At 31.9% G+C, this 27,529-nt stretch overlaps 1 protein-coding gene across 1 annotated transcript; it reads right to left on the bottom strand.

Moving 5' to 3' along the window:
• Positions 1-402: 402 nt before the first annotated feature.
• LOC143051779 (uncharacterized) lies at positions 403-26,926 on the bottom strand. Its single transcript, XM_076224707.1, has 13 exons — positions 26,810-26,926; positions 24,510-24,599; positions 20,708-20,797; positions 19,531-19,807; positions 18,553-18,674; positions 16,476-16,681; positions 15,889-16,010; positions 12,011-12,146; positions 7,058-7,315; positions 5,772-6,013; positions 4,980-5,116; positions 3,636-3,919; positions 403-2,791 (listed from the first exon to the last, which is right to left on the bottom strand). Exons 4-13 carry the CDS (start codon positions 19,668-19,670, stop codon positions 2,750-2,752), a joined length of 1,689 nt encoding a protein of 562 aa, XP_076080822.1. The 5' UTR covers positions 19,671-19,807; positions 20,708-20,797; positions 24,510-24,599; positions 26,810-26,926; the 3' UTR covers positions 403-2,749.
• Positions 26,927-27,529: the final 603 nt, after the last annotated feature.

Raw genomic sequence — 27,529 nt, 5'->3', positions numbered from 1 at the left:
TGCGCACTGTCAACGCGTTTACAACCATATAAAATTACTAAAAGAAGCATTCAATTCTTATAATTACATTTTTTTGCTAGGATTATGAAAAACGATTTCTATCGCGTTTTTCTTAGATTTACCTGTGCACTTTTTTGTGGAAGCACATGCTATCATGGATGTTTAATATCATTGTGCTATGAAGGATGAAGGATGCTGTGAGATTGCTGTTAGCCAATCAAAAGATCGGATTTTTAGAAATATACATCTAATGTAATTTTTAAGAAATATTTTTCTTTTGGTTTGTCTTCTTTAGTTTTCCTTTTTATCTGTTGATTATTTTTCATTACATTTCTCCTATAGATTAACAGTTCCACAATTACTAGTAACTAATATATATAACCAAAATAACAACAAATAGTATTTAGTTGTTAACTTATTATTTATTAAAATAATAAACATAAAACAATGTAAAAGAAGTGATACATAATACAACAGGATGCTGTTACGAATTCTGCAAAACAAAGCACCCTGTAATAACATCATTACTAAACTATAGGTACTGTGATCAGAGCTCACAAAATTATACCCCTGCATCCTGCAAAGTTCATATTGTGGTATTTGAAACCTCAAAAATCAATTGGACCAAAAACCAAATAGAAGTGCACCAAGACATTATAAGAATAAAAATCTCAGAGAGTTTCATTAAATTATGATTAATGGTTCCTAGGAGTTGCAAATACAAAATCAATACCCAAATTATAAGACAGTGGCAAATTTCATGTTCTTAAAATACAAACTAAAAAAAGGAACAAACACAAAATAGGAGGTGCACAATGGCATTATATCATAAAGAATCTGAGAAAGTTTCATTAAATTATAATGTCAGAGTCGTTTTGGAGGAGTTGCAGAAACAACATAGGTACCCCCTATTTTTAGGCAATGGCAAAGTCCATTTTTTTCAAATAAAATCCCCAATGTTTAATTTTCCAACAATTACATAAAATGAAAAAAAAACAGGGGTTCAATTTTCGAAGAAGGGGGTGAGGGTCAATTTCCCTTGGCAAGGGGGTTAATTTACCATAGCAGTATTTTGACACCAGCATCAATTTATCATGGGCTTTAAATACATGACATCTGCTTTTCACTAGTAGTACAGTATAATGACTAAATGGAGCATATTTTTCATCATAGCTGAATTCCAACAGTATCACCATCATTAAAAACAAATATTTGTCTTCAATTCAATAAACAGACATCTTTGAAATCCCTATCCCATGCAGCATGGTAAAAAGTTTATATCTCAATATAAATTATTTTAGAAACCAGAATTGACACATGTATCATGTAAGGAAAAATAAATTTAAAGATGCATTAATTACCATGATAACCATGAATGAATATCATGACATTTATTGTGCCCATGATATGAGTATCCACAAATTCTTAATGTTCACAAATCAGCTAAAATTAAAACAGAACAAGGAATAAATAATATAACTTCATCTATCAACAAAAAAAGCAATCTCTAGCATTACTAAAACAACAATATATACATAACACTAAAATGACATGACTACTTTAATAGAACTAGTCGAAGGGGTGAACAAATTTTAAATGTATTTTTTTTAATTTTATAATATAATTGTTAAATCTTCCAAGAACATATTTTAATTGTCTTTATATATATGGATGTGTATAAATAAAAATATATATCCATTCTTCAAAAGTTTTTGCATGATCATGATTCTCAAAAGTTACATCATAACAAGTAAAATATCTTTAAATGATTCTTTTTTAAATTGAATATTTAAATGTAAATCCTTCATTCTGGCTGTACGCTAACAGTATGATGACTATGACACTGCTTATTCAATAAAAAAAAAATACAATTTGAAGCATAATTGCTTCATCATGGCTGAATGTAACAGTATGAAGATCATTGGAGCCAATATTTATCATGTGACATTTCCTTCTTAACAAACTGGTATAAACAGACATTTTTTGCTATTACTAGCTAAAATGGGGAGAAATTCAAATAAGTCTGCCGACATTTCATCTTGAGTTCTTCAAATGAAATGATGATTTTCTGGATGACCACCATATAATTTATATACGTACATATGAAATCTATATATCCTATTATACAAAAGTTCAATGTAAAAAAAACCTTCAATGTTTACATGCAAGTCCTAAGCTTTAAAGTATATCCCTTACATTAACTAAGTGCATACCAGCAATGGTAATAAAGACAATCATTCAAATTATTTACTATATAAAAGTGGTATTTGATAAATATTTAGTATCCAACAATAATCTCAAAGAAATTTTACAAAAAAAATAAATCTATCTTACATTATAGAAAAATAGTTGTGGAGTTCTATACACTTTATTTTAATCAATTACATACATTGATTTCAATGTAAAGATTATAACATGTTCATATTCATTTCTATTTCAATCCAATATTAAGTAAATTTAAGAGCCTAATTACTTCATACCAGCTGAACACTATTAGTATGAAGACCATTACAAGCCTATATATGAAGTTTTTTCAAATATCTATGACATAAAGTATTTTCAAATCCTCTTTCTTTTGTATTTATGTATATCCATTATAAATTAATTTCAATTGATTCCAAGAAGAAATATATAAAAGCTGCTGTATCCTCCTTTCAGTGGAAGAACCATTAAAAACCAGTAATATTGCATAAGTTAAAGATGAATACAGTACATTCTCAGCATATGTTCACATTGCATATAGAAATCATCATCTATCCTTCCTCTTTCTTTTTCTTTCCTTTGTCTTAATCTTGAAAAAGAAATTAAGTAAATTTTTATCTCACAAGATCTGTATCTCAGAAGATCAATGATAAACCAAAAACTTAAAACAGGGAAAGGAACAGACCTTTTTCTGTTGATCCTCATCACAAAAAAAAAATAGATTGTAAATTATTCATTTGGTTGAATTTCGATTGTAACAACTTAATTATGAATTTGTGTTTGTTTAAAAAGTCTCTTTTTAATTTGAAATGTAAACAATGACAACATTTTGTCAAATGTGTCCACAGTATACTGATGTCCAGCTTGCACTATCACTTTTCATGATCAGTGAATCATGACATTGGGATCAAAGGCCTAATTTGGTATACCATTTCAAAACATTATACCATAACGAACATGTGTATAAAGTTTATAGTTGATATGATTTCAACTACATCATAAGCTTCTGTTACCATAAACTTTAACCTAAGAATGAACTGTTTTAACACTATCACATTTATATGTTCAGGGAACTCTAAAATTGGGGTCAAAACACTAATTTAACTACGATTTAGAAAGACATTATCAAAAGGATTGTACTTATTACTAAGTTTCAAGTTGAATACTTCACCATCTTGACCAAAAACTTTAACCTGGTCTGATACAGACATTCAAAAGGGCAGATTGACACACAAATCAAAAAAACATTATCCACCTTTTCTATATATCTGTCCTGGGCATAAAGTAGAAAATAAGTAATAAGGAAAGCATTTCCAATGAACATGATATGAATTTGGTTTGACCAAAACAATAGCTTCACCAGTGTTACAATATTGTCTAGAAACAGAACCTTGGATTAATTTAATTTTAGGAAGTCAATGCAAAGGACATACTTCTCTTGCTAAGCCTTCGTTTTCCAACATTTCAGAAATACAGGTAGGTTCAGCATCTGCTGTTGGCACTAGCTGCTTTGGTATATCTTGAATCTTGTGAATTTTCTGTAAGTGTGTCAATGGCCATCTGGTTATTTTGGGAGTGGTCTTAGTTGGATTGTTAAGAAATTCCATCCACCATGTATATTCTTGGAAATTAAAAAAGTTCTTCATCTTTACAATTGCATTTCTGACCATTTCAATTCTGCTATCATCATATTGCTGTTTGCATATTTGAGGTATACCTATTCAATAAAAATTATATTTATTTAATTACTTGAAATTAAACTGCTCTTTATTTTGGTTGTGGTCTCTTTTACATTATGCCTGTTTCCATTCTTTATTCTAACAAAAAAACAAAGGCTGTCACATAATTTATCTAAATAAGACTGCACATGCATAAATGTCCTGCACCAATGATTTAATTACATATTGAAATATTTTTAAAGATCAGGTTCTTTATACAGGTAGGCAAAAAACATAACAATAATTAACAAGGCTATGTGAGGGGTAAGGTACAACTTATTCTACACACCAGTTAAACTATTGTTTAACAGCATCTGAGAATAAGACTTACGTGTGCTATTGTGTCTTTTTTAACTATCCCTTTCATTCATATCAAGCTAGGTCAAAAAAACAAAAACAAGAGTGGACACAGACCAGCGTTTAGAGTATTAAGCATTCTGTGAGTATTGCATAGAACTGTGAGTCAACTGACCAAAGGATAACTCCACATCCAAGACTATTTCCTTCATGCACATCCTCAGGTTGTGTACTGCAATTGTCTAAAGATTCATCAGAATCTGTCCATTTGATAAGGAGAACATGTGTTTACATATGAACATATCGCAACTAGCAATGTGATTCCTATATCCCCCCTTAACTTTTGAGTGCTTAGGGTTTTCTTCTATAAAAAAAAATACAGGGTTGATCGTTCAGAGATATGTTATATTTTGTTTGCAATACAGAAATTTCTCCTATTCACATCTGCAATCTAAAAGCTGTGCCATATGCATATCAATGTGATTTAACACTTTTGAATCATTTCTGTCTTTTTTTTTATGAATTAAGTTAGCGGTTGAAATAATTAATATCTTGATAAAATGTTTTTAGAGAAATAAAGATAAAATTTAAGGTTGGCACTAAAAAATAGAGTGGGTTGGGAAACCCTTAACACAGGTATTTTTGGGGGGTCAAGATTATGCATATAAATGCTCTCATGTTATTTAAAATAAATATCCAAAGTAATGGTAGTAAAAAATGGACATCCTTTATTTTCAATAAACAGCCTTAATTTAAACTTACCCTGAGGAATGATGTTATTTGCTGTTATATCTAAGTCAAACAATTCTATTTGGTTTTGGTCAGTCTCAGGCAACCAGGAATCAGTTGAAAACTTCCTGTATTTCATAGTAACATGGTTAGGACGGTCACAAAAGAGCCTAAAGATAGAAAAAACTAATAGAATGCTCACCATGAGTGAAAAAAAAGTATACTGCTATCTTAAGTTGACTAAAACAAATATTTCTCCTTTGTCTATAAAATTCACTTCTGTAAAGATAAGGCACAACAAATAAATTTTAGTATCGACTTTTTCAGAGTAAAAATGTGTAATGGTTCCACGGAACCCAGTGCCGAGCATACTTTCACTGTTGTCTTTGTTTTCAGTGTAATAGTAAAATGCACACAAATTGCATATATTTCTGATGATAATCTTATCTTTAAAAACCTTTCAGCTCACTGACTGTATGTAAACTGTAACTAAAAAAAAATCAGTCCATTTATCAGTTACATACAGAACTACTAAAATAATTAAGTTTCAAAAATGTTCTCCATGTGCTATCAATGGATCATAAAGATACTTCAGTCCAAGTCTAGTAAAATCAGGAAACAAATCTCTCTACAGACAAATTATGCAGCTGCCGCTGACGATGCAGGCTCCACTAAGGATGACGACAACAAAGACAATGTGATAGTAATATACAAACGCAAATTTTTTGCAGTCATATAAAAATTGTCGGACATAAGAAAATGTTAGATTTACCTTCTAACTATTTATAAAAGATGCCCAATGCTATATTAACTATGTGTACATACCAAAACTGATGCTGGAAGGAATGGAATGACATTTCACAAAGAGAATTTTCTAACCACGATTTGACATCTCGTACACATGCTAGCACCTCCTGGTGTGGTTTATCATGAAAACTTGATTCTATTTCTTTTTGTAGCTGAGGAAGTGTCATGGCATTTACCCGTCGTAATCTATGTGAAATTACTGAAAATCGTTGATCAATGTCCTCATGTGTATGTCCCTTCAGAAGGAAAGACAGATATGCCTAAAAGTCAAACACAAAAACAATTAATTGTTGAGTTCCACAATAGCTGTTCCAGGTTTTTTTCAATTTACGTTCCGACCATTAGACATGTTAGAATTTACAGATTTTCACTTCCGGGTCATTCAACCATTTAATGCAGGAAAATTCATAACAAGCCATTCATCATAGTATAACAGAAAGGAGAGAGACCATGTATTAATTCTATTCATCTAGTTACATTGATTTATGGTAAGGTTAAGATTTATGAGTATGCTTCTTGTCATGTGATAGTAAAGCGTAAAAAGCACGAAATTGGAATAAATACATGTTAAAACAAGATGTTGTTTTTCTTCAACCAACACGATTTAAAGACCAATTCTTACACATATATCCGTGTTTGTTTGTTTGAAATCCACATTTTGAACATCTGTGCCTCATAATCATAAGATTTTATTCGAAAAACATAAGAAAGCTTTAAATACAAATCCTACTTTTTGAAGGCTGGTCCAAGAACACTGTTATCTTTGTTTAATTTTCCTGGTCCACTTATAGTCCCTATCGTGACCAGTGCATTTTTTTCTTTCTTACACAATATGTTGCAACACAGTCCTATTTAAAAGGGCATATTATACAGTTACAGGGAAGGTAATGAGATGTTGATGATGAGAGACGTCACGGAAGTAGATGATAAAAATAATATCTGGAGTGTATATGGAAAAACAACCGGAATAGCTTTTGTGGAACTCGACCATTGAAATAAAAGAAGAACTAAGACATACTTTACACTTATGGAAGAAGGAGATGCATGTCTATGGACAGCAATCAAGCAACAAATAATCGAAATACACATAAAATACTTCTCCTTACATGAACTCCATTAACCAAACAGAGCCAAATATACAAATTTTGCAATTTAAATTAAACAAGAAAAATGTGTCTAGAGTACACAAATGCCCCACTCACACTATCAATTTCAATTTTCAGTAAACCATGATATTGGGGTCACAATCCTTATTTGACATAAATTAAGAAAGATTTTAGCATATGAACCTATATAGTTAGTACCTCTTTAATATATCCACTCAAGCACAGGTAACCAAGGAATCCTATCACATACTTGTTTTTATTTTCTCTTCCACAATTGTCACATTGGACATATAGTTTTGGAGGTAGCACTTTTGTATTACTAGTTATAGCATTAACAAGGCATGTAATAGTTAAGTTAGGATCATGTGGCCATTGTAGTAAGTCTGTATATAGATAGAGTTGACTGCCATGAACCAAACATCCAGTGATGTGGGTTTTTAAAGCTGCTGCTCCACACTTTAAAAAAAAATGTTTGTATTAGTGCTCCTGTATGCAGAATTTCTGTAATCTGTGAACATTATCATCATAACAAAAAAAGTAAATGACTTTAAGGCAGATTCCTCATTGAAAAAATAAAGAGAAAATGATTTCTACAATTTTTTTTGTTAAATTATTCATAAAAATATCTTTAAATATTCAGGGCTTGCATTAGTTTAATAATTATATTCAAGAAGCCAACAATATATGAACAAGTGAAAACAAATATTCTTAGTCATCTTTCATGTTACAATGCTGACACAGGTAATGTACATTCTGTAGACGAAAGTATGCACAGGACACCGTCATCAGCATCAACTACAATATCCTTTCCATTTCCACGAATATGACCTACCGAATTAGACTATTTACCGGATTTGTAATAATATAAGCAACACGATGGGCGCCACATGTGGAGCAGGATCTGCTTAAAAGGATGTTGGGTGAGAAGGGACTTTCAAAATATCCCTAAAGTCGCCGTCAGCTAAAATTCGTAGCGGTTATCGGTAAAAATAATCTAAACTATCAACCACGTTAACACAAGATATAGTTTTTTACATTCCATTCATAAATCGGGAAAAAGAAAAACCACCTACCTTTTAAGTGATTGCACTGTGATAATCCTGACCTTCACATTTTCCCAGACTATTTTGAATGGTGGAATCCGCCATTGTTTTTCCCGGAAGTGTTTCCGTGGAGTTCAATTTCATAACATTTGCATAAAACGCGGGAAACCGCATCACATCAATGATAAGAACATTTCAGGAAACTGCGCAAGTGACGAATTTCACATGTTAACAAATGATCCTCATAGAAACGAAGATGGCGGAATTACAATGTAAAACATTCTAGAAAATGTGAAGGTAATGATTATTACAGTGTAATCACTTAAAAGGTAGGTCAGTAGTGGTTTTTCTTTCACGAATTATGAATGGAATGATAAAATCTATATCTCGAGTGAACGCGATTGATAGTTTAGATTATTTTAACCAATAACCGCTACGAATTTTAGCTAACGGCGACTATACAACCTAGAACCATTTTTTGATAATTTTGCATAATAATAATAGACGCATACTGAAAAAAGGCCCATGACCCACCTTCAATAATTTCTACAACCCCCACAAACACCCCCACCCCACACATCGTGGAATAGCTCTTACAGTATTTGGAATCATTTATCGGCCTGTAAAACCATAGAAAACAAAAAACAAAGTAGAAGGAGAAAGTCCATCGATGACCGTGTGGTGTGTAGGCGTGTTTGCCAGTTGAAGGAGGACAGAAAAAAGACACTTATAACAGTCACACAGGATTTTATTGACAATGACAACAATGTTATAGTTTCAAAAAAGACTATTTGAAGAAGTTTGAACAAGAATGTGTCCAAAGTACACGGATGCCCCACTCGCATTATCATTTTCCATGTTCAATGGACCGTGAAATAGGGTAAAAAATCTAATTTGGCCTTAAAAGTAAATTGATTAACCAAAAGGGAACATGTGTACTAAGTTTCAAGTTGATTGGACTTTAACTTCATTGAAAACTACCTTGACCAAAAACTTTAACCTGAAACTTACACTTTAATTTCTATGTTCAGTCATTTTCAGTGGACCATGAAAATGGGGTCAAAAGATTAATTTTGTTTTAAAATAAGAAAGATCATATCATAAGGAACATGTGTACTAAGTTTCAAGTTGATTGAACTTTAGCTTCTTCAAAAACTACCTTGACCAAAAACTTTAACCTGAAATGGGACCGACGGATGAACAGACGGAAGGATGCACAGACCAGAAAACATAATGCCCCTCTACTATCATAGGTGGGGCATAAAAAGTGTGGGTACAGATGGTGTGTTTGTTTTGCTTTTTCTGATATATGAACCTTCTTAACTGTTAAGCACATCCACAGCTTATACCAGTCCATTCCAAGAAGAATAAACTAGAGGCTCTAAAGAGCTTGTGTCGCTCCTTGGTATATGTGAATATTAAACAAAGGAAGCAGAGGGATTATGACAAAATTGTGTTTTGGTGATGGTGATGTGTTTGTAAATCTTACTTTACTAAACAGTCTTGCTGCTTACAATTATCTCTATCTATAATGAACTTGGCCCAGTAGTATCAGTGGAAATGTAAATAAAAATTTATGAATTTTTTTTGTAAAAAATTGACTATAAAGGACAATAACTCCTTAGGGGGTCAATTGACCATTTAGGTCATGTTGACTTATTTGTAAATCTTACTTTGCTGAACATTATTGCTGTTTACAGTTTATCTTTATCTATAATAATATTCAAGATAATAACCAAAAACAGCAAAATTTCCTTAAAATTACCGATTCACAGGCAGCAACCCAACAACGGGTTGTCAGATTCATCTGAAAATAACAGGGCAGATAGATATTGATCTGATTAACAAATTTGCCCATGTCAGATTTGCTCTAAATTCTTTGGTTTTTGAGTTATAAGCCAAAAACTGCATTTTATCCCTATGTTCTATTTTTAGCCGTGTTGGCCATCTTGGTTAGTTGACCAGGTCACGCCACACATTTTTTAAACTATATACCCCAAAGATGATTGTTGCCAAGTTTGGATTAATTTGGTCCAGTAGTTTCAGAGAAGATTTTTGTAAAAGATAACTAAGATTTACGAAAAATGGTTAAAAATTGACTAAAAAGGGCAATAACTCCAACAGGGGTCAATTGACCATTTCGTTCATGTTGACTTGTTTGTAAACCTTACTTTGCTGAACATTATTGCTGTTTACAGTTTATCTCTATCTATATCAATATTCAAGATAATAACCAAAAACAGCAAAACTTCGTTAAAATTACCAATTCAGGGGCTGCAACCCAACAACGGCTTGTCTGATTCATCTGAAAATTTCAGGGCAGATAGATCTTGACCTGATAAACAATTTTACCTCTTGTCAGATTTGCTTTAAATGCTTTGGTTTTTGAGTTATAAGCCAAAAACTGCATTTTACCCCATTTGTTCTATTTTTAGCCGTGGCGGCCATATTGGTTGGTTGACGCCACACATTTTTTAAAATAGATACCCCAATGATGATTGTGGCCAAGTTTGGTTTAATTTGGCCCAGTGGTTTCAGAGGAGAAAATTTGTGTAAAAGCTAACGACGACAGAGACGATGGACGAAGGACGACGACGACGGATGCCAAGTGATGGGAAAAGCTCACTTGGCCCTTTGGGCCAGGTGAGCTAAAAATGTGAATCAAGCTTGTGGTTATGTTCCAGACCATATGAGTAACTGGACCATACGCGTATGGTCATGACCATATGGGTATATACTCATATGGTCCGACCATACGCGTATGGTCGGACCGTACGCGTATGGTCGGGGTAATCAACACGTATACTTTTAAACTCTTCATTAGGTGTGACCCTTCTGCTTGTTACGTCACTAAAATGTCATTTTATGTATATTAAAAAAAATTATTTAAAAAAAAACCAGTTTCGCACAGTTAATATTTCTTACTATTTGTAAGTACAATTATAAAAAGATGCCAAAATTAAATGAACATATTGTACAAGGAATTCTATTGTTTAAAGTAGGTGACATCACCGGCAAGGATCATGATATTTTTTAAGACATTTTAAAAGTAAAATATTAAAAGTGTATGTTTCTTTATTTTTTCTATTCCTTTTTTCTATACTTCTATTTAATCTTAATTATAAGACGGTAAAATAGCATTGAAATAGCCACTCTCTTTATCTAATTTGATCTGTGAAATTCATTTTACGATATTGGAGATCTAGAGTTTCTCAAAAACACCGTAGACACATCGGAATTGTCCGAGTCGATATCACTGCACGCAGCCAAAACAAGCAATCTCAGAAAAACTACATGTATGGTACCGTGTGAATTTCATTTTAAGTATACAAAAGCATACACGAATACAATTAGCGATGAAAACTAAGATCAACTGACTGTGGCATCAATATTTAATGTTTATGTAGCTTTTGACATGTAAAATTAATACATTTTTTTGTAAACACATTTGTTTTTAAGATAAAGTTTATTGTATTATTTCTATTGTATATTTGAAAAAATACCTATATGGTCCAAATACTCACATGGTCCGGCCCGTTAATAACCAAACGAGTATAATACTCATATGGTCCGACCATACGCGTATGGTCGGACCATATGAGTATACGCATATGGTCATGACCATACGCGTATGGTCCAAATACTCATATGGTCCGGAACAGTTACATCACAAAATATTTAGGTAGGAAAATTTTATTCAAAACTAGACTAAACCTGAAACTACAACTCATCATTCTTTGTCGATCACATGGTGTTTGTCGTCACAAAAGGTGAGCAAAACGTTTGTGTTTACTTCAAGCCAGAGAAAACTGAAAAATGGCCACCATTATTGGCAAATACTTTTGTTCCACAACTGTATTGTAAAAAAATATTTGAAAATGGTTTATAAAGAACTGACAGAAGGACAACAGATGATGATGGATGCCAAGTGATGGCAAAAACTCAGAAGTCCTAATATTACAGCTATAAAACTTCAACACAAATTGTTTGGATGCTTACTCCACTCAAATCCTAGTACTAGTAGAACAAAAAAGTACAACCATATACCTTTGGTCTTTACTCCACTCAAATCCTAGTACTAGTAGAACAAAAAAGTACAACCATATACCTTTGGTCTTGTCCATCCCTTAAAGTGTGGAATGTTAGTCTTTGACTGATCCATTCCATCTATTATAATACTCAAAACTTCCTTTGGCTTCATTAATGCTTCATCCTTCTTTTTGTAGTAGTCTCTTCTTTCACTTCTATAAAATAAGTAAGTAAAAGAATATAAAAACAAAATATAACTTTTATAATTTCATCAATTGAAGCTCAACTGTCACAACTAAGAATAACACCTCACAACTACATAAAACAGCAGTTAATGAACAGGATGGTCTTGTCTTCAAATTATCTTTCAAAACAACAAAATGCTCATGATCCCCTGATTTGTGCTTATGTAATATTTTGTGAAAACTGCACCAATGATTATTTTTGCTATCATAAATGTGCAGTTAATTCGGTCTTTCCACATTTTTGTGGAACAACCTTTGACTTTTCTTCTGATTATTATTTGGTCTTTCCACCTTTCTGTGGTAAAATAAAATATAGATTCAAAGCAAATGTTTCAAAATGTTTGGGTAATTGAGACAAAAAAATGGTACATTCTGTCCGGAGGTAACAAATATTCAAACCAGTTGTTTTTTTTCCCACCTTATTTCAAGTAAAATGCAGAGAAACAATAAATTTTTGGGATCAGAGTAAAATTAACCATCTTTCACCTCTTCAATTTTGTTGTTGTTAGTATTTTTAATTTCATTATCATTTATCCTCAATCAGGCATGGGGTGATGCAAATTTGTAATTGTAATACATGGTAATGTTTAAGTACTTCCTGAGTTCCAGGAACCAGAACACCTGTATATGCCATCAAAGGTATTTTTGGTACTTCCTGAATTCCAGGAACCAGAACACTTGTATATGCCATCAAAGGTATGTTGATTTTTTCAGTACAGGCCACAATAAGGTATTTCTTGAAATTGATGATTTAAGGATGTTCGCTTCTCTGTTTCAAAATAACAAGCTTTTGAAAAGACTATTATAAATTGATAGTATAAATAAAGGAACTAAAAAAAAGAAAAAAAATGAAGGATCTATGTGCTTGTTTTTTGAGATATAAGCCGTTGGAAATTTGGCGGGAAATAATTCTCTCTAGACTTTTCATACATTTAACATTGGCACCCTTTTTCTTTCAAAAATGAAAAAATAACGAGGATTTTATAGTATTTTTAAATATGGCTTTATAAACTATATGTAATAAAATTATGATAAGAAAAGTAGTTAGCGGGGATTTTTTTTTAATGGCACTACATGGATAAAACCAGAGGATTTTCAATATCTGACAAAAAGTCAAAAACAAGAATAGCGAACATCCTTAAACATAGAAAACAAGGGGTCATAAATTAATGGTTTGCCTCCTACAGGGCTTAAATGACCATTTAATGTTTTCTCTATATCCTTCAGTGCAAATTCAGACATAAGGTAAGTCAGTCCAGCAATCTAGATTTGAAACAATATACTGTCAAGCATACATAAATAAAACAAACAAAAGTAATGTGATTACATATCATATAAGTTTTATTAAAGGGTTACAGGTTCAATGTTCAGTTGAACAAGTGTGGACACTGACCAGTATGGATAGTATCCAGCATTGTGAGAGTATTGCATGGCAATACATAGTCCCCTACCAGTAACAAGAGGCTCTCAAGAGCCTTAATCGCTCACCTTAATTTTTTTTGGTTAAATCTCTCATCAATGATTGTTTTGGCCTTTCAATTTATTTAAACGTTCTTTGAATCGTCCTATTTTCTTCAAAAGAAAAAAAAAATTGTTTTCTCCTATGTTCTATTTTAGCCATAGGAGCTATGTTTCTTGACATACAAGGAAATAAAATAAAAAAATTATACTAGATACTCTGAAACTCATTTAGCCTAAGTTTGGCTGAAATTGATATAGCAGTTTCAAAGGAGAAGATTTTTTAAAGTAATCAACATGATGAACAAATTGTGAAAAAAAGTCTTAAAAGGGCAATAACTCCTAAAGGGGTCAATTGACAATTTTGGTCAAATTGACTTATTTGTAGATCTGACTTTGCTTAACATTTTTGCTATTAACAGTTTATCTGTATCTATAATAATATTCAAGATAATAACCAAACACTGCAAAATTTCTTTAAAATCAACAATTCAGGGGCATTATACCTGAAAAACCAGTGACCCAATTCGGCTGAAAATTTCAGGACAGGTAGACCTTGACCTAATAAATACTTTAACTTCTTGTCTTATTTGCTCTAAATGCTGGAGTTTTTGAGATATGAGCCAAAAACTGCATTTTACCCTGTGTTCTATTTTTAGCCATGACAGCCAGGTTTTTTGACGAAATAGAAAATAAAACACAAACATTATTTTATACACCCTACTGATCATTCAAATGAAGTTTGGTTAAATTTGGTTGAGTAGTTTTAGATCAGAAGATTTTTTAAAGTTATCAAATATGATGAACAATTTGTGAAAAATTGTCATTAAAGGACAATAACCCCTTTAGGGGTCAATTGACAATTTTGGTCATATTTACTTATTTGTAGATCTTACTTTGCTGATCATTTTTGCTGTTCACAGTTTATCTTTACCTATAATAATATTCAAGATAATGACCAAAAACTGCAAAATTTCCTTAAAATTACCAATTTAGTGGCAGCAACCCAACAATGGGTTGTTTGATTCATCTGAAAATTTCAGGGCTGATAGATCTTGACCTAATGAACATTTTAACCCAATTAGATTTGCTCTTTATGCTTTAGTTTTTGAGATATAAGCCAAAAACTGCATTTGACCCCTATGTTCTATTTTAAGTAATGGCGGCCATGTTTTTTGACGGATCAAAAATCGAAGCACAAACTTTGTGCAAGATAATCTTAGGAACAATCATGCCTAGTTTCATCGAAATCCATTCAGTAGTTTCAGAGGAGAAGATGTTTGAAAAATTGTTAAGGACGACAGACAACGACGACGACAACGACGATGACGGATGCCAAGTGATGAGAAAAGCTCATATTTCCTTTTTAGGAAAGGTGAGCTAAAAATTCATTATTCCCGAAAACAAAATTCAAATTTGATGTGTAAATTGTTGTGTTAAAACTTTAGATACCAAATATCAAATTAAAAGTCAAGCATGACTAAAAAAAGTGCAGAAAATTGATTAATTGTGTGATTTTTTTAGGTCTTTAAAGATCATTTAACTCTACAAAATATGATCAAATCAGAACAAAATTTGAACTTGATCTGTAACTTGTAATGGTAAATTTATTTCTTGCATGAATTATCCAAGTCTGAGGACCATAACTATGCAAACAAATCATCAGACTGGAACACAATTTGCACTTAATGTGTAACTTTTCATGGTTTAACTATATGCCAAATTTAAAGTCAATACCTTCAAGCATGACGAAAAAAGTGAAGAAAACAGATTACTTATGCAATTTTTCTAAGTACAAAGGTCATAACTCTGCATAAAATCATCAGACCAGAACAAAACTAGAATTTTATCTGTAACTTGTCATGGTTATACTACCGTATAGCGGGTTATTTTCGCGGGGTGTAAATTTTCGCTTATTTTCGCGGATAGAACAAATTCGCCAAAATAAATTCCGCCAATTTAAAAGTGTACATGCAATGGTAATGTTAAAAAATGTTGAATCCGCCAAAAAAATAACCGCCAAAATATTTCGTATACCTTATTCAATGAAAATCGTGAAATTTTACACCCGCGAAAATAACCCGCTATACGGTATATACCCAATATCAAACCAATATCTTCAAACATGACAAAAAAAAGTGTGGAAAGCTGATTTGACGGACAGACGGATTCACGGACACACAGACAGACAGACAGACAGAGTGCAAACCTAAAGTCCCTTTCAACTTCTTTGGTAGGGGACTAATAACATTACCTTTGTCTATCAAGATGAACTTTTAAATCTTTTTTCAACTGATCTTTTTTCACAGCATCTTTCAATTTATGCATCTCCATTTTAACCTTCATGCAAATGTCACAAGGATTTATATTCTTTGTCTAAAAAGATAAATTATCAGATTATTTAAACAAAAAACTGTTCAATGTGAGAATATATCAAAACAAGAAAATTGTCCCAAGTTCATCTACACTAAACTCACACTATTATTTCCAATGTACCATGAAATCAGGGTCAGAAACCTAATTTGACATAAATTTATACTACTTATAATAAGAAATCACATCACAAGGAACATGAGTACTAAATTTTAATAAATGTGAACTTCAACATCATTAAAAACTACATTGGTTCCAAATAATTATGTTGAAGTCCATATTTCAAAATTGGAAACCCAAACAGTAGGCTCATACATATGTAAGAGTCACAATTGCTCACCTGTAATTATTTGTGTATATCTGCATCAATGATGAATTTTGCTATTTAAGGATTATAAATGGGCATTTAATCTATGTGTTTCAAATGCATGAAATATTAGCACTGTTCTTTATGAAAAAAATACTTACCTTAACAAAACTAACAATTTTCTCAAATTTTTCTGAAAAAAGTTGATAAAAACGTCTTTCTTTTAAGCAAAGTCCAGGTATAGTTTTGTACTCATCATACATATACTTAATATTTATGCAATCTGGCAATAGTACTACATCTCTTTCAGGACTTGGATCTCCATACTCATCTATAAAATTGTCCATGAATGCTACAGCATGAAGACCTTGAATAAAATAATATACATGAAGCAAAAACAGAAAGTAACAAGTGAAACTGCAAGCTACTGCTCACTGATGATACCCCCGCCGCAAGTGGATAATATTAATAGTGTAAAAATATGCAAGTGTTCGGTAAACAGGAAGTTGTCAAGTGATCAATCTGAAAACGCATCACACAGTATAGCTGACTTATATAAATTATGAAACCAAATTTCAGAAATCCTTGTATTGTAGTTCCTGAGAAAAATGTGACGAAAATTTTCAACTTGGCTATCATGTGTAAAATCATACAAGTGTTCGGTAAACAGGAAGTTGACAAGTGATCGATCTGAAAACGCATAACACGGTATAGCTGACTTAGATAAACCCTGAAACCAAATTTCAGAAATCCTTGTATTGTAGTTCCTGAGAAAAATGTGACGAAAAATTTTCAACTTGGCTATCATGTGTAAAATCATTCAAGTGTTCGGTAAACAGGAAGTTGTCAAGTGATCAATCTGAAAACGCATCACACAGTATAGCTGACTTAGATAAACCCTGAAACCAAATTTCAGAAATCCTTGTAATGTAGTTCCTGAGAAAAATGTGACGAAAATTTTCAACTTGGCTATCATGTGTAAAATCATGCAAGTGTTCGGTAAACAGGAAGTTGTCAAGTGATCAACCTGAAAACGCATCACACGATATAGCTGACTTTGATAAACCCTGAAACCAAATTTCAGAAATCCTTGTATTGTAGTTCCTGAGAAAAATGTGACGAAAGTTTCATGGGACGGACTGACTGACGGACGGACGGACTGATGGACGGACGGACTGACGGACAGACAGAGGTAAAACAGTATACCCCCCCTTTTTTAAAGCGGGGGTATAATAAAAGTGACTTACTTACTTAAAATAATACAAAAAGTTAATATATTGTTTTCAATTAATAATATTGTATTCAATTAATAATTTACAATGGACAATAAAAAGAAATATACATCTAAAATGGAATTTAAACAGTATGGATCCTTGTAACATACATATTTCTTAACCTTAAACTGTGAGTCAACTCACGAAAAGATACCCCTATCCCACATTTTATGTAATAATTTCAATTATTACCAATGAATTATTTTAGAACGAGTTTATACTTCTTTATTCATATCCAAAGGTAGTGTTGCAACTGAGTAAAGTATATGTCCAGCTGTTACGGAGGAGTTGCGCTTGCAAGACATTTGGACATACAAATTAAACAGATGGAGACAGACAGGGTATTTATCAGCAATTTAGTGTCTTTACATACTCATTCAAATCTCCAATCTTTGGGGTTAAAATTTTTCGATTTTGAGTGCAATTGGGGAATTTCGTGATTTTTTATAGATTTCATGCCCAATATTTGCAAAAAAGACTATAATCAAAACATAAAAAAATTGTGTTAACAGTGTAAGTCAATAAAATCAAGCCATAAATAGCCACACATAAATTCTTATTTATATCTGAAATGAAGTTTTCCCACTTGTGTCAAAATAGCCAAGGAAGCCATTGTTCAATAGTAACTTCTGTCATGGTGGCTATTAATAAAAGTGTTATATGCACCTGTCCTTTCTCAGGAGATTTTTTCTAGTGATTGTGGATTGTTGGTGGGGATCATATGTGTTTCTTGCTTTGTATAGATTAGACTGTTGATTTCCATGTTTGAATTGTTTTACACTGGTCATTTTGGGCCCTTTACAGCTTCTTGTTTCAGTGTGAGCCAAGGCTTCCTGTTGAAGGCCGTACTTTGACCTATATTCGCTTACTTTAAATACATTTTGACTTGGATGAAGAGTTGTTTCATTGGCACTCTCACCACATCTTCTTATTCAATATTCATATTAAAATAACTAATGAAAACCTTTGATATTGTGGTAATGGTTTTTTCTCACTTTCTCTACCATCATTATGTCTTCCTTCAAAAGTTTAAGTAACCTGTAGTAAGTGGCAGTACTTATTCCCAGAAGATCAGTCCATTTCCGCCTGTAAAAAAAAGAAGATTCACCATCTTAAAAGGTGACACAGAAATTGACTACACTTCAATATTTTTGGTTTCAACCACATCTATACCTGTCATATCAAAGGTATCACAATCAGTATCTGAGGTAAATTTTATCCTTAGTTGTGCTATTTTCATCTCAAAGATAATTGTTCCTCAATCCTTTTACTAACTAAAAATACAGCTGGTGTTTTTAATCTTTCCAAATTATACCCCTGCTCCAAAATTTAACAATGGCAAAGTATGTGATTAGCTAAGGGATCATAAAAAGTCAAGAGGCTTATGACAGCCTTAATAGCTTGCCTGTAAATCTTGATATCACTTTCTACAAAAACTTTAAAACAAATAAAGAGGTATAGTAGCTCTATGCAAATCTTATTTTTTCTAGAAGGTTATTTAAAGGATATTCTAAAAATATGTTTCATGTCTAATTTGGTACTCTAAGGAACGTAACTATCATGCATATTTGTTAGATTAGTCTTTATCATGTGAATATGGACACCTAAAATGGATTTTGCAAATAAAACGATAATGCTATATTGGGCATCAAAATATCGTCTGATCGTATTTAAAATACAAAACACATTTTATTCTTGATAAAAAATACACACCATTGTTCATGTTGTTGGGGGGAAATATGAAGCTACTGCTTCTCTTTAATAAAAAATATCAAAATATTTTTTTGTTGTTGAAAATTTAACTAAAATCAAAGATGGCCACTGGAAGCAAAAGGTGCAGTCGGTATCATTTCTAAAAATGATGGTTGAAAAGTGAAGATCTGATTTTAATCAGATAATGCCTCAATGTAAACCAATCTTTTGTGCTACATAATCAACTTACATACAAATTATTTTTCCATGGAAATGGTGTTTCCTTCCTTTTATTGTACATGTATCATCATAGATGGTGTTCCTCATTAAATCAAGGATCTTTGATGATCGTTTTGCTCCTTGTCTATAACCTTGTAAATTAGATCTCATATGTTGGATTTTATAAATGATATTTTCAACTTGGAATAATTTTTCACTGCACTGTTGTTTACATAAACATTGATTTCTTAGGTCTCCTCTGATTTTGTCAGGAAAAAGTAGGTAAGCTCCTCTGTTAACTGGAATTTCTGTAGATTTATTTAAAAGTTAGTAAATATATAAAGTAATCATTCATGAAATCATCTATTATTTCATCAAAGAGTCGAAAGAAGTGCAATCTAAAATGTTTTCATAATTTGTACAAGGCAAATCATATTATCTTACCTCCTGTAAATTTCTAGGAATGTGATATAGGTAGTAGCTATATAGGGAGGCAGGGCTTATTTCATACGTGGTTAGTAGTGGTGTTATGTCCTTTTATAAAAACAAAACAGCACTGAGTAAAAAATCGTAGAGGTTTCAACAGGCAGGCGAAGAAATTGATGATTAATATTAAAATAAATTCATAAAACACATTTAAACCTAACAAGTTGTAATTGTTGGCTCTGTTTTTGTAGGATCAATGGAAGTAGTTTCTTAATGGTAACAGTATTGAAGACGTGCTCATTTAGCTTCGCTCTCACCCCATATGGAATGTACTGACCCCATATATACCTTATTAGGTCACTAGCACACTATGTAACTAATAATATCATAATATCATAATAATATTGGGATCTTCTGTACTTAAGTATTATCATGAATTTGTTACAAATACGTAGGGTTTTGTGATTGCAATAGACCATGACTGAGGGGGTGGGGGTGAATAATCTCCATGGAAATATTAAAGATGTGCAAATATTTAAACAACTGTATACCAAATATCATTGATTTACCATAAGTGGTTCCTTTTCAACTGACCTAATCACAAACTTTAACAAATTGTTGACACTGTGGCATACACTGTCAGAAACAGCATACCTATGTCTCGCTTTTCGACTCAAACAAGGCGAGACAAAAATTGGTCAGCTAAAAATCCAGAATAAAGACATTACCACACCCCACATCTTCTTATTTATATAAAAAAAAATATAAAAAGTTATTTTTACCATCTTCATAAGACTGCAAACAATAAGATGTTGTATTATCATCATTATCATCATCGGTATTCTCATCTATGCCATTATTTGTCAATGATACTGAAAAACAAAAAAGTACATCCCAAAGGAATTATATATTTATATAAGAATATATCCAAGGTCACTATGAAATAGTGCATTTTCCATTTATTTGAATGTGCATACATGTATAATATCAAGTATAATATATATTTAACTTCAGTTGTCTTATATGTAATAATGCATCTACACACTACTCAAGTTCAGTCATGTGACAGTAAAAGTCAGAGATAATAGTTCTAATGTGTTAGTGAGAAACTGTGATTTTCATTAAAACTCTAATGTGAACAAAAAGGGTATTTCTATTTCATCCTAGAAAGAGTTCTGCTGTGAATAATATATATTGGTCTTTCAGAAAATGTTGTTTGTGCGGTTTTTAGACCCTTCTATAGGTTTGAACGTAGTTTTCAATTTAGACTTGTTTATATTTTTTCGTTTGGGCTTGTATCATATTTCCCCTCTATTTTTGTATGATCCGTTCATCCTATATTGACTCTTAAAATTCAAGAGTCTATCTAAAAATTAGGGTACATTTTATATGGCCTTCCAAATACCGTTTCGATCCCTAACATCACCATGATCACAGTGTTAAGAGACATTTATTGTCGAAACCCAGATCTGGTGTACCAAAAAAATATTGACACCTTATGTTTGTGGCATAAAATCCTGGCCACAAGTTAATTGTTTTCTGTTTAGTATTAAATTTATATTAAGATCCATTTTGTTAGATCTTCTGATCAATTTTATTTGGCAATCGCCAATGGCAGTCAGCAGGGTTTAAGAACATCAGTTGTTAGACCTGCTAGTCAAATGCGTTTTGTTTAAATATACTTCATCTCCCCTCTTACATTTTCACTCCATAAAATTTGAGAAAAATATAAAATCAAAGTGCTGGATAGCACCCCTGGAAAGTTTGCAACTGTAGCTGTGTATTATTCCAAAAAGGTTATAGACGTGTATTATTTCAAATATATACCGGTATTTCATCACAGCTTTGATGTTTTAAACTAAACCATTGTCTTGTCAGTAATTATCAAAAATCAGTTTTTTTATGTTTATCATAAAAAGTTTTGATATTTTCTCATGATTGCAACCTTAAACTGTAAATCTGAAATAATGAATTATACATGCAGAAAGCTCTATTAATTTCTTTAAGTACCCATGCCATGTCAACTTCAAGGGCCTGTGAATTTGTATTTTTCTATTGGTTTAGGTCCTTCATATTTGTTTTTAGTAAATTAACATGTAAGTTTTTGGTTTTTTTAATTGTTTGGCATGTTTCATATCGGGGCCTTTTAAAGCTTCCTACATGTATATGTCACAAACATTTCTCATTATTGACGACCTTTATTGTGGTCTATAGTTATTAATACATTTTCATTCTTTGAACTCTTTTGGATAGCATTGGTTCTGTGCAAAAAGTACTGCAACCTTACTTATAAATAAGACAGTAACTTAAATCAATACAACTGTAAAGAAAGTTAATTAATATTTAAGGCTTTTATCAAAAAAAAGGGAACATGTCCATGGGACTCAAATGATGCCCTCGCTAGCATTAACGTTATAAACTCAAGAACTGTAAATGTGGCACTACCAATATTTTTACTTAATCTGAATTATGGGTTAATAAACATTGTGTATTCATTCTAATTATACAGTATTGCGCATTATAATTGTAAGATCTTGACATTTATTTTGTGTCAGAAACCAATATGCTATGTCAACAGTTTAATCCCAATCCAAATTCAGAGCTGTATCAAGCTTGAATGTTGTGTCCATACTTGTCCCAACTGTTCAGGGTTCGACTTCTGCGGTCGTATAAAGCTGTGCCCTGCTGAGCATCTGGTTTCATTTGTAACAAGACACAACCATAGAACAGTAAAAATAAGTGGTAATGAGAATTGTGTATAAGTTTCATGACATTTGGTTAAGACAAACTATACTTAGAGAACAGAAACTTATATTTGCAGCAACTTTTCTTTTTGTAAAGTAGCATTAAACGCTAGAATGGTAAAACTAAAATTCAAACTTGACTTGTGAATTGTTATAAGCATTGCGTATCAGTTTCATACAATTTGGTTCAGGCAAACTAAAGTTAGAGAACAGAAACAAATTTTGGGATATATATATACGGAGGTACTTATATAAGTAAAGGAAGAGATACATACTTACAGAAGAACAAGGATAAATTTAAACTCAATACGGTGGGAGCACAACAACAGCAGTATGACCACAGGAAGAAAAAGTTTATGTACACTAGATTCAAAACATTTTTGTTGTAAGCCATTCGTTTGATATATTATGGTAATCATTTCCTCTGTGTTTGGATGAAAAGCAATTGAATTTCTATTTAAATAGGGCATGCTATGCACACATGTTTGTCTAAAATCTATATAAATTTTTAGGTGAAAATGCCGCCATTTAAGCCAAACCGGGGTACACATCATTATGAACCTTAATCCTTTCTACAGCCCTTGTCTCTATACCCTGAGCTATGCTATTCCAAGAAGTAGATGCTGACTTGGTTGCCCTTAATACGGATGCTATATGATACGAATTTGCGATAATATACACCAGAGGTGGTATGATGTAAATTATTTGAAGAAGATTGAAGAAGAATTGACGTTGGCAGTGGGTCAATGTTTTTCTGCTGTCAGTTTGATTCAGTTGAGTATGCTGAACGAATGAAGGCCCTTATATAATATACACATTGGAATGTATTTAAATAACGGAATTAACTTTTTCAAATGATTTTTGGCATCAAAAACTTTCGATAGATGTTTTAAAATGCATTTTAAAATATTTATTTTTTTTGAAAGCCAGTACCATATTTACCTGTCCTCGTCCATTACTGAGACATAAGACATATACTTATCGAGTATTTTATATTCTATCACCTGTGTTTTGTTATAACAAACCATTATCACTTGTCAATTATCCAACGGCTTGTTCACCTCATTCCCGATTTTTTCGATACTCTCTGGCTTTTACCACTTTTACTTACGTACATAGTTAACAGGTAAAAGTAGAGTGGAAAATGTTCATTCATGAAATTTTCATGAATGATCCTGACGCAATCTGGCGTAGATTTCTTGTGATTTTCTCTTCAGCTTATGGCAGATCCGCAAAGTAGTGTTTGAGATACTCATTTTCAAAATTAGTTAAATTCATCTGAATCGTCGGTGAACATTCAGTTCTTTTTTATTAAAGCTGTAATCTTTCCAGTCAAATTAGAAGTTACTCAAAATTTTAAAAGAACCTTCCAAGAATTAGAGTTTTAACACTATTACTAGTACTAAATTGTCTCGGATCAGAATAAATGGCGATAATCTGTCACCATAAGTTTGAGGCCGACGGCTATGGAAAGTAGCTAAAGCAAACTTTCCCAAAAGCAAAGAAAAAAACTCTTAATAATTATAGGGAACTATATTCATGGACAACTGCAATAAAAACAAGGGTGGTTAGTGGCAGATACAGTACTTGACCTAGGAGGGTGCGGGCGGGGGTCCCTGAATGACTTAAGAGGGCCCCTCCAGTCATGCTTCAGTGATCCCCTATATAATCAACCAAATTTTTCTAACAAAAGAAGGGGCCCAGAAAAGTGAGCTAAAAATGAAACTGTTTTGTAATGATGGAAGACAAAATAGACCAAAACACAAAAATTTAACTTTGACCAACAGTGAACCAATGAATTAAATATACTGAATGTCTATCAGAAACTTAATACTCTTACCTCTAGATAATCCGTCATTTGTAACCTCTGCTGAATCAGTGTCATCATTGTCATCAGATTCCAGAAAAGGAGTCAAATCAAATACTTTTCCTGTAAATTAAACAAACAAGAAATATATTCACACCTCACTGATGCTCCACTTGCATTGTCATTTTCCATGTTCAGTTAACCATGAAACTAAGGTCAAAACCCTTATTTGGCATAGAATAAAAAAGATCACTTCCTTATGAACATCTGTAAGAGATAAATTTGTCCTGGTAAAATATGTCTGGGCGGACACATATAACTAGTAGAAAAAGTCCATGGTTACAAAATTTACTAGTACTTTTTGTCCGATGCTAGTAATTTATGTCCCCAGACTAAATTTCCTAGGAATTGTAGTCCATGTCATTAATATTCCTAGGTAAAAACGTCCATGTCCTCTTTATAGGAAAAATATTAATGAATCAAATCATTTAAGTTTAAACAATAGAAACTTATAAGACAAAATGTAAGAGTTGTTTATTTATATTTTTAATCAAATATATGTTCCCAGACTAATTTTCCTAGGGAATCATGTCCATGTCATTAATATTCCAAGGTAAAATCGTTCATGCCCTTTATTTTGTAATGTAAATAAAAATGTTATATTTTGATATTGTTATACATTCTTTTAAAGTTTATGTTCCCAGACTAATTTTCCTAGGAAATTTGTCCATGTCATTAATATTTCTAGGTAAAATCGTCCATGTCCTGTATTTTAACAGAAATGTTTTAATGAAATAAATTATGTACATGGAAATACAATTTTGATGTTTTAAAATATTGTTCGGATCAAGAGCTCAGGCATTAAGAATTTAATGACATGAACATGATGAATATCCCCGGCCTTGTTTTCCTAGGACATCATGTCCATGTCATTAACATTTCTAGGTTACAAAGTCACTTTCCTTTATTCTAAATGGGAAAAAATAATGAAACTTTCAAATCTTAACTAAAAATATGATTCTGTTTTAATTTTCAATAATTGTTATAATATAATAAAAAAAATTACTAGCATATTAAGTATTAGGACGATTTTTCCTAGGAAAAGATGTGCCAGACATATTTGACTAACTATGGACTTATTTTCCTAGGAAATATTGTCCTGGGACATACATTCCTAGTAAAATAATGATCATGGACTTTATTTCCTAGGAAAAAAAGTCTGATGGACAGATTTTACTACCGGACCAAATTTACTGTTACATAACAAGGTTTCAGTTGATGTGACTTCAACTTTATCATAACCTTTCTAGACCTAAAACTTTAACTTGATACATGAAATGACAAATGAAAGATCAAATCCACTGACCAAAAACTACATTTTACAATCATCATGATCATGGTGGGGCAAAACAGTCATAACTTGCAATTTATTCATTCCTTTTCCAGTGACATGAATAACCAAGTCAAGATTCCATTTAAATGCCCTACATGATTAAATAATAGATATGATAGATACTGAGTGACAATGATTTTCGGTTTTGTAAAATAATCAACTAGTTGTAGAATAGGCATTTATTTTAAACACAATTACATCTGACTTACAATTAATCAATTATAATTACAAGTGATGAACATATTTAAAATGTTTAGTTATCCACATTCTTCATGTTCTTTGCAAATTCTAAAAAACACATTTATTATAACGAAAAAAAACAAGAGTGGACACAGTGAAATGTCTTGCCTGTTCTAGTGTTCATAATATATTTATGTTAAAAGTATAAAAAAAGAAGTTAATACCACAAGCATTACATTAAATTAAATATAACATTTAAATGATCAATGTACATGAGGTCAAGGTGAGATAATACCTTTCAGACCGACATGTCTGTTATAAATCTTTGCATACAACAAATCTACTTAGTATCTCCAAAATTAACCTCATATGATAAAAATGACCTTCACCCTAAACATGAAAATTAAGGTAGGTCAACTGACACCTACTTAACAGACATACACATCACCTTATACTTTTCCTTAGACCAAATATAGTTTAAAAATTCCACTTTCCTTATAGTCATGATAGTATTCAAAGAAAAAACAAATCAGAGAAATATGATCTTTGACCAATGAACCATGAAAATGAGGTCACGATCAGATGATTATTGCCAGACAGACATCTACACCTAACAAACTTTCCATATATCAAATATAATTGACTGGATCATGCTTATAATAACTGAAAAATAGACCAAAACACAAAAAATTAACTTTGACCAACAGTGAACCAATGAATTAAATATACTGAATGTCTATCAGAAACTTAATACTCTTACCTCTAGATAATCCGTCATTTGTAACCTCTGCTGAATCAGTGTCATCATTGTCATCAGATTCCAGAAAAGGAGTCAAATCAAATACTTTTCCTGTAAATTAAACAAACAAGAAATATATTCACACCTCACTGATGCTCCACTTGCATTGTCATTTTCCATGTTCAGTTAACCATGAAACTAAGGTCAAAACCCTTATTTGGCATAGAATAAAAAAGATCACTTCCTTATGAACATGTGTAACAAGGTTTCAGTTGATGTGACTTCAACTTTATCATAACCTTCCTAGACCTAAAACTTTAACTTGATACATGAAATGACAAATGAAAGATCAAATCCACTGACCAAAAACTACATTTTACAATCATCATGATCATGGTGGGGCAAAACAGTCATAACTTGCAATTTATTCATTCCTTTTCCAGTGACATGAATAACCAAGTCAAGATTCCATTTAAATGCCCTACATGATTAAATAATAGATATGATAGATACTGAGTGACAATGATTTTCGGTTTTGTAAAATAATCAACTAGTAGTAGAATAGGCATTTATTTTAAACACAATTACATCTGACTTACAATTAATCAATTATAATTACAAGTGATGAACATATTTAAAATGTTTAGTAATCCACATTCTTCATGTTCTTTGCAAATTCTAAAAAACACATTTATTATAACGAAAAAAACAAGAGTGGACACAGTGAAATGTCTTGCCTGT

This window comes from Mytilus galloprovincialis, chromosome 11, assembly GCF_965363235.1.
Source record: "Mytilus galloprovincialis chromosome 11, xbMytGall1.hap1.1, whole genome shotgun sequence".
NCBI lineage: Eukaryota > Metazoa > Mollusca > Bivalvia > Mytilida > Mytilidae > Mytilus > Mytilus galloprovincialis.
The sequence above is the reverse complement of the archived record's forward strand: the minus strand, read 5'-3'. Positions and strand labels throughout refer to the sequence as shown.